Genomic DNA, 18,405 nt, shown 5'->3' on the forward strand with positions numbered 1-18,405 from the left:
TTTTTATCTCATTCAACATGTCATTCAAGATGACATCCAGAGTCAGACAGTGTATTACTCATTTGAATCAGCACGCTAAAATATGTATCTGAAAACATCACAGGTTAGAAATAAGCCACGTAGTAGCAAACATGTTGAGCTTGCCAAGTTTTGTTGTAAACAAACAAAACTCCACACGGATGTAGCATAGACACTAACATCCCGTAGCCTGAAGGGATGTGACGCTCTGATTGGTTCAGAAACACACAGGCTTCCGTTTCAGACTGAAACTTCAAAATAAAATGACTGAAAAAGCCATTGCATCCCAACTTTATTGGTGTTAACATGGGAGCAGGTAAAAAGCGCTGTCCGCATGCTTGCAGCCTCCTGTGGGGTTCCAAGCGCCCCACCCTCCCAGACCCCTCCCTCCATTCTCTCCCCAGGTGGTGATTTACTTGCGCGTGTTGCCAAAGTCCACGGAGTTGACGGTGCCGCCGGGCTTCCTCCAGCCGATCAGGAACTTGGACGTAGCTCCCTGGCGCGGGTAGAAGCTCTTCTGTCCGGCACCTGGCGACAGCGAGCCCTGGGACGCCCGGGACATGGTGGGGGAGGTGGCCGTCGCCCCTGCGGTGATGGTGACCTCCTCTTGGGGGGAACCGGACTCCTGGTGGCCCATGGGGCTGTCGGAGTGACCGGAGCTCAGGGTGCTGCATGGGGGACAGGCATACACCATATATATGGATGGATGAACACGAGGTGAAGGAAAGTTATTATGTCGTTGCTATTGGGCAGAAACCGCTTTATACTGTATGTGTATAGTATAAATGGTAAATGGTGCATTTATATAGCTCCTTTATCCAAGGTGCTTTACATAGATTGTGCATTACATTCACCCATTCACACACACACACATTCATACACCGATGGCGGCGGAAACCATGCAAGGCACCAACGAGCATATCAGGAGCAATTAGGGGTTCAGTGTCTTGCTCAAGGACACTTCGACACTAACTCTGGGGGAGCCCGGGTTCGAACTGGCAACCTCTACCCCTGAGCCACACACACACACACACACACACACACACACACACACACACACACACACACACACAGGGTAGCTCAGACGGCTCCTCTCGACCACAAAGTCATGGGTTTGATACCGGGCACCGCCAACTCAGCAAATGAGTAGCACGGCTTGGTTGTAGCAAGTTGTGCAGTAAGTACAGGGAGCTGATGGTAGGTGTTGCACTCTACCTCAAAATCCATCTCCAAGGGGTCTAGTGCACTGCAAAACGGGGATAGACCCCTGCACTCTGGCTGATACAGCCTCTCCAACGTACTAATTTACTTTACTTTACTTACTACTACATACAGTACTTACTTACACTGTATGGAATCAACTAGGTTTGCGTAGATGAGTTCCAACACATGAATTCATAAATGAAAGATAAGACCACTTGTCTGTCCTTGGACTTTCCTTTCCTCAACCCTTCCAAAACAATACTTTCTCATAGGGAAAGTATTGACACACACGTGTGTGCGTGCCTATACAGGTCTGGCGAGTTATTTCCAGTGGTGGAAATTAACTAAGTACATTTACTACTGTACTTTACTGTACGTAGAATTATGAGGTATTATCTTCATACTCCACTACTACATTCCAGAGGCAAATATTATACTTTTTACTCCACTACAATTATTTCACAACTTTTGATCATTATTATTACAAAACATTCATGAACCACTTCAGCCGGCCATTTGAAAATAGCCAATCTACAAGCTCACAGCTTGATAGCGGTATAGAATAGTAATATACATTTGAAAACGTTATACTTTTGGTACTTTAACTAAATACACGTGTACTTTTTACCCAAGCAAATTTAGAATCCTGTACTTTTACTTGTAGCGGCATGATTTTAAATTGGAGTATTGATACTGATACACTTTTTCCACCACTGGTTATTTCGGGCCCAGTGAAGAGGTGAGGGAGGAAGGGCTGATTCTGCATTCCTACAGACTTCAAGAGCTGCTTAAGTACACACACACACACACACACACACACACACACACACACACACACACACACACACACAACACACACACACACACACACAACACACCTCACTCTCCCCTTTTCTAGAGTCCAAACCGCAGTGCTTTGGACGCTTAATTCCCACCTGGGGAACGGTACGGGATATATGTGGACCACAATGCATCACTGTCTGCTTAATGAAACATTGACACGCCAGCACAAAGTCCTTGGCTGCAATAAGCACCTGGAATCTGATAGGACTACTAAAGGACCACTTCATCACTTTTCAACCTATCTTCATATAATAGGTCCTCACTAATAATCTTGAAAAAATGGTGCAATTTTTTACTACTACTGTGTCTCATAGGAGGGATGTGGGCAGTTCAGAAACCGTTTTCCAGTGACATCATCGATAGGGAATACAAGCTAATAAAAATGCAGCCTTTCTAGTCCTGAAAAGTTACATTGCGAAAATGGAAGCCATCGTTCTCACGATAATAAAAATCTAAACATTTTTGTAAAAAAGAATCTGCCTAATGATGATGACACTGGAGGACGGTTTCTAAACTGCCCACAGCCCTCCTATGAGACACAGACTGAGTAGAAAAAAATCGTGCCATTTTATCATGATTATTAGTGAGGACCTATTATATGAAAATGAAAAGTGGTGAAGTGGTCCTTTAAGTGTACAAAATGGGTCGGCTCGCAAGTTGTAGGGTCGACTAGGCTGTTTTAGCAGCAGAGTAGCTCTGTCTGTCTGTCAGCTCTCAGGTGCGTTCAGCAAAAAAAAAATCCAGTCGTGGAAAAATGTACTCAAGGTTTTTACTTAAGTTAAAGTATCAATATTGCAATGTAGAAATTCTCTGTTACAAGTGAAAGTCCAGAATTCAAAAGTATTGGCTTCAAAATGTACTTAAAGTAAGTACTAAATGGAGAGAATGTCCCATTTAAAGATGGAGTGCCACAATTTTAGTATTTTTCCAGTTTTTCATGTGTCCATGAGGTGACAGTACTTCATTAGACACCCTGGAGTCGTTTTTATATGCAATGGTGTATTAACTTTGTGTGGCAGGGGGCAGGATCAAGGTGTCTGTGAGTGGGGTGACAGGGCTGGCTTTGCCAGCTCACAGGCGCACCTGCAGCATATTGTGTCAATTAAATGAAGGACAGCTGCTGTTTATATAAGGAAGCTAATGTGCTTGTGTTCTCTGTTGCAGTGAGAGGCTGGGTCCAGACAGAGCCACACAAACTCCACATTCCTGCATGTTATAGTTGTATGTGTAATGTCACATGGTGACTGTTTAGTTCATGTATAGGATTCACATTGAGGACACTCTGTGACTTGTTACATTTTAGTTTTGGCTCCTGATGACTGAGATAGTTTGTTTGTTGACCAATTCCCTGGCTTAAGAGGAATAAACAGCCTACTTGAGAACAACTGCCTGTGTCGTGTCCTTCCGTGCCCTGGGTTGTGTCACACTTTGTATTTAGGGTTTCTTCCTGGAGGCTGAACCCTTGACAGTCAAACGGGCCAATGAAATAAACAGTAATAGTGACATCACACTATCATCCACTCCCCTAACCACTCCCCCTTTATCATATACTACAGCTGTTGGTGTGGCTTCAGTTCAGGTGGATCACCACCCATCCCCTCCCACCAGGCAAACCAGGCATACTTAATTAACAGGTGGGCGTGTCTACATAAAAGCATGATTTTAACAAATACTGTACACTTTTTGGAAAAAGTTCTTCATCCTTATATTATAATAATACCTGATGATCAAGTTTTAGGGTGGAAAAAATCGTGGCACTCTTTAAAGTTTTCTATAATCATTTGAAAATAGCAGATCTACAAGCTCACAATGTGTCGAGCTTGTAGATCGTTTATTTTAAATCAAATCAAAATCTACGAACTAGTAACTCAAGTTTTCAAAAAATTGTAATGGAGTAAAAGTACAATATTTGCCACAGAGATGTAGTGGAAATTGGAGATACTCAAGTAAAGTACAAAATAATACACTCAAAAATGTACTTAACACAGCCCTTAAGTAAACGTACTTCGTTACTTTCCCCCACGGCTGATGTCATTGTGACAGGACACTCACCTGGAGTAGGAGGCTGATGTCATTGTGACAGGACACTCACCTGGAGTAGGAGGCTGATGTCATTGTGACAGGACACTCACCTGGAGTGGGAGGCTGATGTCATTGTGACAGGACACTCACCTGGAGTGGGAGGCTGATGTCATTGTGACAGGACACTCACCTGGAGTGGGAGGCTGATGTCATTGTGACAGGACACTCACCTGGAGTGGGAGGCTGATGTCATTGTGACAGGACACTCACCTGGAGTGGGAGGCTGATGTCATTGTGACAGGACACTCACCTGGAGTGGGAGGCTGCGTCGCTAAGCGTGTAGGAGCCGTCTGAGGCCAGCGGGAAGGCGGAGGAGGAGGGGGGACTCTTGGCCAGGCCTTCGCCGCCTCCCAGGGGGACCAGTAGGGAGTCTGGCGGCTGCGGAGGAGGGGGGGAGGCGTCCGAGGACCTGCTGTGGTGGTGGTCCCCGCCCGCAGGGTCGTCGGGCCAGGGCGACGGGGTCTTGTTGTCTTTGGGCCGGCTGAACGCGACACCGCCGGTGGAGGAGGCCGTGCTGCTCTGGGTGGCGGTGAAGGAGCTGGCATCGATGCCGCTGTCGGCCGACGTGCCCTGCAGGGTAGAGGAGTTCTTTAATGAAAAGAAAGAACTTCGGCACACCCATATGGCCGAGCTACACCGAGCGGGCGAGTGAGAAACGCTCCCGGCTCCTGGGGCTATCCTGGGGCTATCAGCGTGTCTGGTGTTGCCGGTATTATTGCCATACATTGGATCTTTTCAAATGCGTTGTACGTGTGCAGTAAATTCAACGCAAATCTACAAGCTCAAAAAATGATTACGTGGTTAATCGATAGTATAGGATTATTCACACACCCACTCACACACCAACGACAGAGGAAACCACGCAAGGCACCAAACTGCTCATCGGGAGCAGTTAGGGGTTTAGTGTCTTGCTCAAGGACACTTACACAGGGGGTACCAGGGATCAAACCTTCTGGTTCCCAAACAGCCACTCTATCTCTGGAGCCAGTGCCACCGCCCCACAAAAGACGTGCTCCTCGAATATTCCATTAGTAGAAATAGTAGCCGATAGAATAATCACTATTAAAGCTGTGGTTCTCAAACCTTTTCTTGCCAAGGACCCCCAAATGGATGTGTATCTGATCTCAGGTCAGAATGGGTTAAGATGATAAAAACAGTAGCAGCCCTACCTGCAAGTATCCGTTGATCTCATTGTCGAGTCGCACCCGGGACCGCGAGCCCACCTCGTACCACTTGTCATCACTGTGGGTGGAGCTGGAGGCGTTGCTGGACAGAGTGTTGCTGCTCGATTGGCTGGACGAATAAGGCGCATCCACCTATTGGAAGAGATTGACTGTATGAACATTTGATTTGCTCTCGTTATATTTGTAGTTATTAAGGTTTTTACTTCATAAAGTGAATGGTGCAATAATCTACAATGCTTTCATACACTTCAGTCCAACCCAGCACTGCCTGGAAAGCAGACTGTAAACAGATGATGATGAAGAAACAAATAAAAGTGCAAAACAAATGATGCCATGAAAAGTTATTCAAGTTTTTCCACCACTGGGCCTGAAAACCTTTTTTTTCTCCTTCTAATCTAAACACAACAAATCATCATAACGTTGAAATAAAAAACGCTTCTAATCCAACGAGTGGAAGAAGCTGTATTAACTTTGCGGCACACTGAAGGCCATGTCGCTTTCTTCTGTCTTCAACGTAACCACCACATTTAATGTCATGTTTTGAGGCCGCGGCGAGGAAAGCTTGAATGAGACGTTGGCTAGCTGTGATGCTGACATTAAATGTGTTGATTCCATTTGTACAACATTTGTACTGGTGATTGGTGTTACCAATCTGTCATGAAAAAAGGCTGCATTGAATGTCTCAGAAATAAAAGCGCAGGGTTGGAAATTCTGTGAACTTCAAAATAGAGCACCCATCCACGGCCCACTCGGATTGGTAGGGATGTGTAAAAGTATATCTTATTTTATTTTATAAACCATAAAAAAGCATAAATGTTGCCTCAATCAGGCTAATGATAACAGATATCATTACCATTAATATCAATAATGCAGGCACACTTTGGTAGGCCTGTGTAGCCCTGTACTCAACATTGCACCATACATAGAGCATTCAAGTCACCTGCAGTAGACCTAACTAAGCTAACAAAATAAATGGTATCCTCTAAAATAAGGTTACTATGGGCAGGGTTACGATGACAATATAGCCTTTGCAACAGATTTTCTTTTCATTAAAAAAAAACTATAGATATATATTCGATTTATTTTTAAGAATCGATTTCGATCCTAATAACGATTAATCGGAACCATCCCTAATTCTCGGAAGAACATTCAGCTAAAATAGCAGATCTACAAGCTCAGCTATCATCAGTAGACACCCCTGAGTCTAAGGAGTGGACCTAGTATAGAGCTTAAACACTTATAAACGTTGTTTTCTTTTTCTACAAGCCACAATGCATACGATACAGTGTGAGCTTACAGATCTGCTATACTTTTGAATTTGAACCCTGTTCATTGTGTGCCCCAGTTTTGGACATAACATGAGGTTTCCACCCGACAGAGGGCATACGAGAAGCACTCACACATCAGTGAGCAGCAGGTTGGTTGTGACTGCTGGAGATCACAGCGGCGGCCGACCCTTGAGACGACCACGGGCCCAGCGCTAATCAAGCCGCCAGCCATGCAGTACACACAGAGGTTAGCTGTTTAAAGTGCTTTGTATTCCTGCTGCTCACCTTGGTGTTCTTGTTAGGAGACAGGTGGCCACTCTGCTCCTGCTGCTGCAGGCGAGGTATCGCTGCCTTGGACAGCACTGCACAGTCTACGCACGCACGCACGCGCACACACACACACGCACACGCGCACGCGCACACGCACACGCACACGCACACGCACACGCACACGCACACGCACACGCACACACACACACACACACACACACACACACACACACACACACACACACACAGGAAGTCAGATAGCTGCAGCCAGGTGTGGAGCCCGGCTGCATTCCATCACAGATGATGTTCTTCAAGCATTTTAAACGCAGAGTTCATAGACATCTCCTGACCAAACCCTCACACTGACTGTTGAGCTGCAGTGAACCGCATGATTGGCCAACGGATACATCGTCTGATTTGATTGTTAAATTGCATCCAATTTAAAATTATAATAAAAAAAACTAAAATCCATTATCCATTATTTACATTATTCTACAGATTACTTTTCTGAAAGGCATTTTCAATGTTCAATGACAATGAAATCACTATAATCGCAATTAATTGACAATTAATCGTCAAGTGAAATTTCCAAATTGCCTTCGCCACTGAGAGCCACGTCCCACGCGTCGATTCAATTCAACTCTGCGAGTGAGTGGACAAGTGCATTGTACATTTTGTACACTCGCAGAGTTGAATTACCTCTGAGGATTTCACTGTTTGTGTGCAGTGCTGCAGTTCTCCAGTGTTGATTTTGATTTAGTCAAAGTTCTTGAGTAACATTTAATTTGGTTTGAGTCATATTTTAGACATCTGAAATGTTTTAGTGTTAGTCTAGTTTTAGTCGACTAAATCCAGAGTTGATTATGTCGACTAAAATATATTTTGTAGGTCCTTGATGCCGTAGCAATGGCAGATTTTACACTTGGTTGCATGCTGAAAATAGCCGATCGCTGCGACATGTTGTGAGCTTGTAGATCTGCTATTTTCAGAGCACAACCAAACATAAAATGACTTGTCTTTTAGTTCTCCTGGATCTCTTTAATCTACACTAGTCCTTCCCTAGCATTTTAGTCTATTTTTATTTGTTGACGAAATTGCCAATATTATTTAGTCTCAGTTTTAGTCATCATAGCTTCGTTTTTATTTCGTTTTCTTTCGTCATTGAAAAAAAATGCAGTCGACGAACATTTTTCGTCACAGTTTTAGTCTGCGAAATACAGTAAATAAACACTGGCCAGTACCTGTGTTTGTTCGATCGGCCGCCCTGCTCGCCGCCTCCCCGTCCCCAGGTCTGTTCCAAGCCACGGCAGCTCCTCCTCCTCCGGACATGGACTTGGTGCCGTTGATGAGAGCCTCACTGAGAGCCAGGCGCTCGGACGACACCGGGGACTGCCGGTTGTTGTTATTGAACCTGTTCGGTTAGGAGAAGACGGAAGAGGCCATTAGTGTGCTGCTTGTGTTGCTAAGTACTGTCTGCACTCAGGGAAAGGGACAAAAGTACTGTCTGCACTCAGGGAAAAGGACCAAGTACTGTCTGCACTCAGGGAAAAGTACTGTCTGCACTCAGGGAAAAGGACCAAGTACTGTCTGCAGACTCTGCACTCAGGGAAAAGTACTGTCTGCACTCAGGGAAAAGGACCAAGTACTGTCTGCAGACTCTGCACTCAGGGAAAGGTACTGTCTGCACTCAGGGAAAAGGGAAAAGTACTGTCTGCACTCAGGGAAAAGGACCAAGTACTGTCTGCACTCAGGGAAAAGTACTGTCTGCACTCAGGGAAAAGGACCAAGTACTGTCTGCAGACTCTGCACTCAGGGAAAAGTACTGTCTGCACTCAGGGAAAAGGACCAAGTACTGTCTGCAGACTCTGCACTCAGGGAAAGGTACTGTCTGCACTCAGGGAAAAGGGAAAAGTACTGTCTGCACTCAGGGAAAAGGGGTTGTGTATATCGTCGGGCAGAAACCTACAGTGTCACACAAAAGTAATGTTTTTATTCCTTCAACATACAGCTCAAGGTTTTTGTCGTAGAGCTTTTCATTGGTTCAATATGTTTTAACCAACACACAGACGTAAAGGATGTTCATTTATTTATGAACTTTAAAAATTTATATCTATCCAAAACCTCAAAACGTTAGGTGGTTTCTTTCAGACAGCAACGTGCAAGTCATACATCCAGGCTTTATTTGTCCTGGCTGAAGGTAGTGATAAAAATACAGAGAGTGTGAGATAAGCCATATCAGCTAGAGGGCTGATAACTTTGACTGATGATCAATCAGCACACGATGACAAGTTGAAATGTCACCAAGGGCTAGAATGACACTGAGTGACCTCATCACTGCAGAGGAATGCAGCATGCCCAACGTGGGCAAAAACATGGTTGTGTTTGTGTTTGGAATAATAAAAATATCCCCCCAAAATCGACTATTTAGACTATTCTAAAATATTTATATTAATAATCTTATGCCTGGAACGAAGCCGCCCAGGCTCCTTCTGAATCTTGAACATAAAACATTTGATTCTGTGTCCAAGGACATTTTCACCAGGAGTCTGGATGGCTTGGTTCCAGGCTTAAAATAATAAATAATAATTGCACCTCTCCGCTGGTGTAAGCCATCTTAACACATTTTGTGCCCAAGACGCCCACAGACCGCTATGTGGTGCCCAGGACGTCTGTGGTCACTATTTTGGGTCACTATTTTGAAAATGTTGAAAGGGCACACAAAGACAGAGCGTTGCAGCGTGGCAGAGCTGAACTCACCCATCAGGCATGGATTTCTGCCTCCACTGGTTGGACGAGGCTACGGTAGCACTGTCCGTGTAGGACATCCCCGGGGAGGCGTTGGCGTTGAGCGGAGAGCGGCCCATCACAATGTTGCAGGACAGAGCATAGTTCTCATTCCCTGGGGAGTACCTGGGGGAGGTCAACACAATGGAAGGTAGGTATTAAAGGTTGTCTTAAAGCAGGTGTTCTCAAATCTTTTCACGTCAAGCACAACTATATATTTGGCCACGGACCCCCATCTGAAAATGTTTTGTGCCAGGGACCCCAGAAGAAAAGATTTATGTAAAAATAATATATACCGGTATATAAGTTTCCAAAACTGTAAAAAGATGTACAGTACAAGCTTGTACATCTGCCATTTTTGAACATACAAATGGATAATATAAAAACATATGGTTAAAATTATTTTGATGCTATGATAACTGGGGACACCCTGGAACCCCACTCTTGGGGGTACCAGCCGGTACCCCACTTTCAGTACCCTTGGTGTAGAGTACAACAAGTAGCGTTTTCCTGCGCAGACCTAGGGCGTTTAGGGGATCGAGGGGTTGAGTGGAGTGGATTTCAGCCTTGTTCTGGCATTCTAAAAGTGACTGCGGCATGTGAAGGTGATGGATGGATGGACGGACGGACGCAGACGGACGGATGGATGATGGATGGATGTGCACAATCTATTTTGGAACAGATTATGGTTAATACTCCTCCCACACCGTCTGACCTGCTCCCTGCTGGTTGAAGCACCAGGGTTCCACTTACAGTAAAACATGACATCATCGCTGTCGAGCACAAACCTTGTATCTCCATAGTTCTACATTTTATGTATGAATGTCCTTCGTCATGCTAGTGTCACACGAAATGGCAAAAATAGCAGATCTGGTTCTTCAAAAGGTTAGAGAAAAACTAGGCAGTCAAATGGGGATTGAGATGTTTTTATCCCGCAGTAAAACTTGTAAAGAGTAAAGAGCTTGTGACTAAAGAATAACATTCGGATTTATTTTGAATGTATTCGAATCTAGTTCAAATGTAAAAGAAAAAGTCGGACCTTTTGGGGTTGATTGGTCGCCCGTCGCTGGACACGCTGCGGGGCAGGGCGGCCGACGCCGCCCGCTCACCGAAGTCGGCGGAGGGCGGCGCTTTGATCAGCGTGCCCCCCATGCCGCCCGGGGGGCGCGTCTGGGGGCTGGAGGTGGTCCGCGGCCACTTGGCGTTGTTGCTGTTGGCGGTGCGGAACGGGAACTTGAGCTCGTAGGGCATGCCCTCCTTGTGGTTCTTGTAGTCCACCAGAGGCATGTGGTAGATCTCTGAGCAGCCTCTGTTAGGAGAGAAAGACCACAGCAACGTTAACATGTGCGTGAGTTGCTGTTCGGAAGAAACCACCTAGTTTCTTTTAAGAATCTTGAAAGAAGTACTGGTTTAGAAGGCGTTTGTACAATCAGCCTCAGATCTTAATGGGTTTAAATCAACGTCATGTACAGCACATTCGTGTCCAAGCCGCCTGTTCCGTACCTGCGCGGGGTGGAGTCCTCGTGGGGCGGGATGATGACCACCTTGACGGTGACGGAGGTCCGGAGCAGGTCGATCATCTGCTCGTGGGACAGCGAGGCCACGGACACCTTGCAGATCTCCACCAGCCGGCTGCCCTGCCGCAGGCCCGCCTGCCACGCGTAGCCGTAGGGCTCCACCTCCGCCACGATGCCCTCGAAGTTGACGTGGAAGCCCAGCTGGCCCAGCGCGTTGCGCCGCAGCGTCATCTCCGTCGTCAGGCTGCCTTTGGTCAGCAGCTGCCACACGGTGGAGAGACAGAGCAAATGGATTTTGGCCAGTTAGGTAGGGTTTTCTCCTTCAACAACTTTTAAAGGGTCACAATCTTCAAATATTTTCCAATTTCAATGAACAATACATCATATGAAAAGCTTACATTCTGTAGTTTCATAATATTGTAGGCTCAGGGATGTATTACTCATGCCTGAAGCCTGTCTCTGAACAACACACCCACGCGCACCCTACGCCTTGGAACGCTACACTATGTAAAAAGCTGAAAAATGACCATGACCCCGATGTGTCTCAGGTCACATATTGCTGGACCATTATGGACAAAAAACTAAACAAAAAAACACTATATCTTTCACCAAATACCTGATATCAATTCTATAACGATCCCCCCTAGCGGTCCTCAGACCAGGTCAGCTGCAGACCCACGTTATGAAGTATTAATCTGAAGTGAGAACTTCTGAAATGATTTTTATGTAAACCATAATGCACAAATTTATAAAAATGTATTAGCATCTGTGGCAATTGATATCTTTGCGTTGGCTATTCAAAAATAGCAGATACAAGCCCTCAGTGTGGCACAAAGTGAACCTTGAGCTTGTACATCTGCTATTTGTTAACACGGCCACAGCCAAATACACATCCATTTGGGGGTCCTTGGCAAGAAAAGGTTTGAGAACCACTGCTTTAAGTGATCACGTACTGTACTGTACATGTAGATGTAGTGGTCATAAATGGAACAGAAACGTGTACTTGGCATCATCCTGTTCATCCTGAAAGGGATATATGTTCCTCTAATGACCACCTCTCTGTACATGTGATTACACCATGCATTACACGACTACTCATGAGCAGAAATCAATCATTTGACCAGAAATATTGATCTTAAAATCATTCTACTGGCTTGCACGTTTCAGCTCCCACAGAACGTAATCGGAGGTAGAGATACGGTCAGTTAATCTCAACATTATATAACAAAATATTTTGAGATGGGGTCGGCGGCCAATAGCCTACATTGTGGGTTCTTGACATGAAAAGGTTTGAGAACAACTTGATAGAAAAGGATATTTTTAGAATCAGGTCATAATCAGGTCATAAGCCATGCCGTTGAGCTGAGCAGCTCCTTTTGTCACAGATTCTGTATAGACGTCTCGCGTCCGCTGTCAACTTAACGTGACAACCCGCTCTGTGAATTCCTGCTACCGGATCCCAGCGATCTCAGCGACATTAAAGGGCGTCGCCTTACCAGCCTCAAATTATAACCGTCAAAGGAAAGCCAACCACCGTTGTTTCAGAGATAACTGCGTGATTACAAGCCACGGCTAAGCACGAAACATAGTGATTTGGTGAGACATGATGTCATTACTTTGGTTTCAAAGTGGTGCAGGTCATGGAGATGTTACTCAGAGGATGGCGTAGGTATCATTCTTCTGACAGAACACCTCATCTTGTTGACGGTAAACAAGGGTAAACGGTGAGCATACTGTACCCTCTCTGGCGGGTGGAAACCTCATATGTCCAAAAAACTGTTACTTTTCAGGATTTCCAATTCAAAAGTATCAAATCTACAATCTTGTTTCGAACTTGTGGATCTGCTACTTTTGATGCTCTTGTGTGATGCTGTGGTGTGGAATATAATCAAGTAGGGCAGTGGTTCTCCAACCTTTTCATTTCAAGGCTCCCCTTAAATCTGACAGGATACAAATGGAACCAAATGGACTCGTTAGGGTCCATTTAGAACCCCTAAAGGAACCCAGAGAGTCCACAGAATCCACTTTGAGAACCATTGAAGTAGGATGTTAATTTACGAAAACAAACCACAGAAAGTTAAGAGGTTTCTGCCCGACAACAGCGATATCCTGCTACTAGTGGGGGCATGTGTGTGTGTTTTTTGTGCTGTACCATGTGTGTGTGTGTGCCCTGGCTTTATTGTGGTCACACTAGCAGGCAGGCATGCGTCACAGTCAGCCCCATATGGAGAACCTGAGTCCCACCACACACACACACACACACACACACACACACACACACACACACACACACACACACACACACACACACACACACACACACACACACACACACACACACACACACACACACACACACACACACACACACACACACACACACACACACACACACACACACACACACACACACACACACACACACACACACACACACACACACACACACACACACACACAACTAACTGCTGTTTACTGCTGCCTCAGTCTTCTAGACAGTTGGTGGTGGAGCAGGGAAGGGGTTTAACTCCGTTAGTCATTTTATCAGAAAGTATAGCTGAACACCCAAAATTAAAGGATTTGGGATGTCGTCTATGTCGGGTGGAAACCTCAGATGTCCAAAACGGTTACTTTTCAGGATTCTAACTCATTCATTCAACATAGAAAAAGTAGCAGATTGACGAACTCGAAGCGTGCTGATTTGAGCCACGTTTTGAGCCACACAAGCTCACAAAAAAGTGTTGTTCTGATGGTCCCTGATGGTCCCTGGGGCACAAAACCTTTTCAGGTGGATGGGGGTCTGCAGCCAAATATGTATCAATTTGAGGGTCCTTGGCAGGAAATCGTTTGAGAACCACTAGCGCCCATAGCGTATATACCGTCAGAACTCGACATACACACACCGACTGACCTCCAGTCTTTTGACCACCTCGCCGAAGTCCTCCGTGTTGTTGTTGATGGAGCGCAGCGACACGCTCTCGCCGCGCTCGTAGTAGATCTTCATGGAGGCGGGGCTCCCCGACGACCAGCCTATCACGTCGCGCGTGGCCGTGTTGAACACCACCGCCTTGGCCTCCTGGTCCAGCAGCACCATGAAGTCGTTACTGAGCGCCAGCAGACACTCGCGCTCCGCCCCCGCCACCTGGTCCTCCGCGTGCACCTGGTCACCACAGGGCTCCAATTAGTACTCATGGATTAAAGCATGCACCTGGTCACCACAGGGCTCCAATTAGTACTCATGGATTAAAGCATGCACCTGGTCACCACAGGACTCTAATTAGTACTCATGGATTAATCATTAAAGCATGCACCTGGTCACCACAGGACTCTAATTAGTATTAATGGATTAATCATTAAAGCATGCACCTGGTCACCACAGGGCTCCAATTAGTACTCATGGATTAAAGCATGCAACTGGTCACTACAGGACTCTAATTAGTACTAATGGATGAATCATTAAAGCATGCACCTGGTCACTAAAGGGCTCCAATTAGTACTAATGGATTAATCATTAAAGCATGCACCTGGTCACTAAAGGGTTGCAATTAGTACTGATGGATTAAAGCATGCACCTGCACACCATAAGGCTGAAATTAGTACCCACTATCACAATTTCTGTCAAATTCTTTGAAATGTTGTACATAATTTTTTTACCCAATCCAGCCCTGAAATCTACAAATTAATTTGTAACTAAGGCTGTCTATTAATAATAGTGTTATTATTGGAAAAGTACAATATTTGCCTCTGGCTCTGACATGTAGTGGAGTAGTTCTTGGAAGTATAAAACAAATTGACATACTCAAGTGAAGTAATAGTAACTCAACATAATTAAGTACAGTACTTTTCAAAATGGTACTCGAGTACAGTACTTTCCGACACTGACCTGCCATGTGACCGCACCCAGGCTGCGTAGCTCCGCCCCACTGTAGGGCCGCACCCTCTCCCTCCGCTTGTGGGCCAATGATATGAAGGGGAACTTGCCTAGAGGTCATGGGAAAAATGTCACAACACAAGTACTGTGGCCAAACACAATTGTAATTAACCATATGATTGCGATAATGAAAATATGCTTCCGATATTCAATATTTATTTTCAATAGTTTTAATAGTTTGAAAATTGAAAACTATTTCACTATACAACTATTTCACAATGCAACGCATTGTGAGCTTGTAGATCTGGGTTAAAGTGGTTCAACTGAGTTTGATGCCCCCCAGAAGGTCTCCAGCAAAAGTAGTTACAATAGCATCACATCATCACATCATTTTAACTGTCCCTTTAACTCAATCCCTTTAACAATCACTTTAACTTAAATGTGATAGACGCTAACAGACGCTAACTTGTTCCCGTGTGTAAAACTTGCCGGTGGGCTCCACGGGCGTGGTGGTGACGTGGCGCTCCGCCAGGTCCCGCAGGTACTCCTGGCGCGTGCGCGTGGCCATGGCACCAAACTTGTCCGACTTGTGGGCGGCGTTCTCGGCGTTGATGACCTTGGCCAGCAGGAAGTCCCTGAAGACGGTGGACTTGGGGAAGGTCACGCCCTTGGGGATGGGAGGGCCGAAGGAGGGCACGTCCTGGGACCGCGTGACAGCCACACTAGAGAGAGAGAGAGAGAGAGAGAGGAGGGTCATGTTAAGGTCATTGATATGCAGGCACCAAGGCATGGCACCCCCGAAGCTTCAACGCCTCATCCAACCCCACGACCCGTACCACTCACGTTGTTCAGTTTTTAATTGATGAATACTTCATTAACAGTTTGCAGTTTGGCACAGATTTGTACAAAATTATTCTAAGGGGATAACCCAATTTGTGAGTAGTAACAAAAAGAAAGATATGTAACAGTAAATAGTTGGGCGTGTCATCATTTCCGGTGATAAGCTGAGACCTTTTTAAACTGGGGCCAGTTACAAATCGCAGACACCTGTAGGTGCTCTTTAAGAGCGTTTTTTGAAGAATGATAAGGATTCACATTTCATTTTTTAATGATTTCTTTTGCGGCTTTCGAATATTTTTTTTTATAGAGGGACAGACAGTAGGCTGACAGGAAATGGGGGAGAGAGATGGGGGAGTGACATGCAGTAAAGGCAGTCGGGATCAGGAATCGAACCCGCGGCACACTGCCAGACTTGGGCTACCGGCTAAGGTGCCTGGAGTCACATTTTTTATGTCTGTTAGTAGGACATTCCACATTCTGGTGGCATAGCACTAGAACAAATTTGACCCCGAGTTAACACAGGAATGCAGTGTCCGAGCCTTCCATAAAAAAACATGCTGGACAACGCTCCACACTTCCTAGACTCTACTCTACCCATGCTGCTACCAAACTATGAAATTAACTCCCCATTGCAGTCAACCCTAGAACTCCACTCTCCCTGTACCCCTTGTAATGGATGTTTTACAATGCAAATCCATTCTAAAACATTTAAGTTCTATTTAATAGTATGTTGGCCATGGAGTGTTAATTTCACAGCACGGGTCTTTTCAGAGCTCCTTTTGCAGTCATTTCAACAACTGTTCTAAGGTCTATTTCTGATACACTTTTTGGCTGATTCAGAAATACCACTGATGTCCATAAGTGTATAACAAGCCTGTACGTCTTAGTATGGTCACTCTTAACTTAACTAGTCAGGCATTTTCCTACTGTAGTCTGTGACTGAGTATAGCCTGTTAATATGTATCTCCATTTAGGGAGAGCATCTTGGTGTATAAGAGGGGTCTCATATGACAATTCAGGAGGCCAGGGGGGCTCCTGTGAGGGCATGGAGAGAGGACTGCTCCAGCACACCAGTCTGTTCTGTTTTGATCATGATCTTTCAATAAAACTTTGGGAATGGTTCATCTTTGGAAGATTATTCTTTTCCACTATACCCTTCTCGCCACCTCTTCTTCCCATTGATGCTGGTGATTGAACAAGATATGGCTAATAGTATGCAGACATGTCTTGGTCACTCGTTCTCATGTCTTTTTGTGTATAGTTTAAATGTGTAATTCCCATAGCATGTATTTAGACAGATGCTACATGCAGGTTATCCTATAGTTTCAAAGTACAGAATGTCATTTGTATAGCATGTTGTTTATGTACCTTTTGTTTATTATAAGTCGCTCGTCTGATAAATACCTAAATTGAAAATTGCACGCAGCAAACAATTTTACAGATTTGTCGATTAAAACAGTTAGACAAATTCCTTACTAGCAACTGACTAAAAATGTCTTTAGTTGAAGACAGAAATAAATATATAAAGAAATATATACACGTAGACGTAGTAAGATAAGACACCATATATGCCATTGTGTCAATACACTCGAGCACTGACGGGGTAAATACCTTCATCAGAATATCATGAGCCTGACGATGGGTAAATACCTTCATCAGAATATCATGAGCCTGACGGGGGTAAATACCTTCATCAGAATATCATGAGCCTGACGGGGGTAAATACCTTCATCAGAATATCATGAGCCTGACGGGGGTAAATAGCTTCATCAGAATATCATGAGCCTGACGGGGGTAAATACCTTCATCAGAATATCATGAGCCTGACGGGGTAAATACCTTCATCAGAATATCATGAGCCTGACGGGGGTAAATACCTTCATCAGAATATCATGAGCCTGACGGGGGTTAATACCTTCATCAGAATATCATGAGCCTGACGGGGTAAATACCTTCATCAGAATATCATGAGCCTGACGGGGGTAAATACCTTCATCAGAATATCATGAGCCTGACGGGGGTTAATACCTTCATCAGAATATCATGAGCCTGACGGGGTAAATACCTTCATCAGAATATCATGAGCCTGACGGGGGTAAATACCTTCATCAGAATATCATGAGCCTGACGGGGGTAAATACCTTCATCAGAATATCATGAGCCTGACGATGGGTAAATATCAGAATATGAGCCTGAGGGAATGATGAAACATATGGGCTCGTAACAGAATATGATGAGCCTGAGGGAATGGTGAAACATATGGGCTCGTAACAGAATAGTCTGTTCCCTCGGGTATTGTTCTGTGACCCGTTTCACTTGTGAGCATAAAGGAGGGCGTTAGGACTTCCTATGGGCTGGGCTCTCCTCCGGTTACCCACATACCTCTTCTATTCAGGCTCCAGTCCACAGTGTACGTCCAAGAGCTGGATTTTTGGCGATTAACTTAATTCATGATCATGATTATTATTATTGACTGCTGACCACCGTTTTGGTAGACATGCAGTCAACAAGTTGAGGAAATTGAT

At 45.0% G+C, this 18,405-nt stretch overlaps 1 protein-coding gene across 2 annotated transcripts in view; it reads right to left on the bottom strand.

Annotated features, from left to right (window-relative positions):
- LOC308329572 (signal-induced proliferation-associated 1-like protein 1) overlaps positions 1–18,405 on the bottom strand; it is a 103,439-nt gene that overhangs the window by 20,414 nt on the left and 64,620 nt on the right. For both annotated transcript variants that reach the window (XM_080783947.1, XM_080783948.1), the window contains exons 12-22: positions 15,530–15,762; positions 15,053–15,150; positions 14,081–14,329; positions 11,156–11,430; positions 10,692–10,961; positions 9,626–9,778; positions 8,110–8,279; positions 6,884–6,969; positions 5,316–5,462; positions 4,397–4,716; positions 435–686 (exon numbers count right to left, since the gene is read on the bottom strand). In XM_080783947.1, the coding sequence (XP_080640073.1) occupies positions 435–686; positions 4,397–4,716; positions 5,316–5,462; positions 6,884–6,969; positions 8,110–8,279; positions 9,626–9,778; positions 10,692–10,961; positions 11,156–11,430; positions 14,081–14,329; positions 15,053–15,150; positions 15,530–15,762 (2,253 nt within the window). The remainder of the gene's footprint in view (positions 1–434; positions 687–4,396; positions 4,717–5,315; positions 5,463–6,883; positions 6,970–8,109; positions 8,280–9,625; positions 9,779–10,691; positions 10,962–11,155; positions 11,431–14,080; positions 14,330–15,052; positions 15,151–15,529; positions 15,763–18,405) is intronic.

The sequence above is a fragment of the Protomyctophum bolini genome, assembly GCF_963924005.1.
Source record: "Protomyctophum bolini genome assembly, chromosome: 15".
Lineage (NCBI taxonomy): Eukaryota > Metazoa > Chordata > Actinopteri > Myctophiformes > Myctophidae > Protomyctophum > Protomyctophum bolini.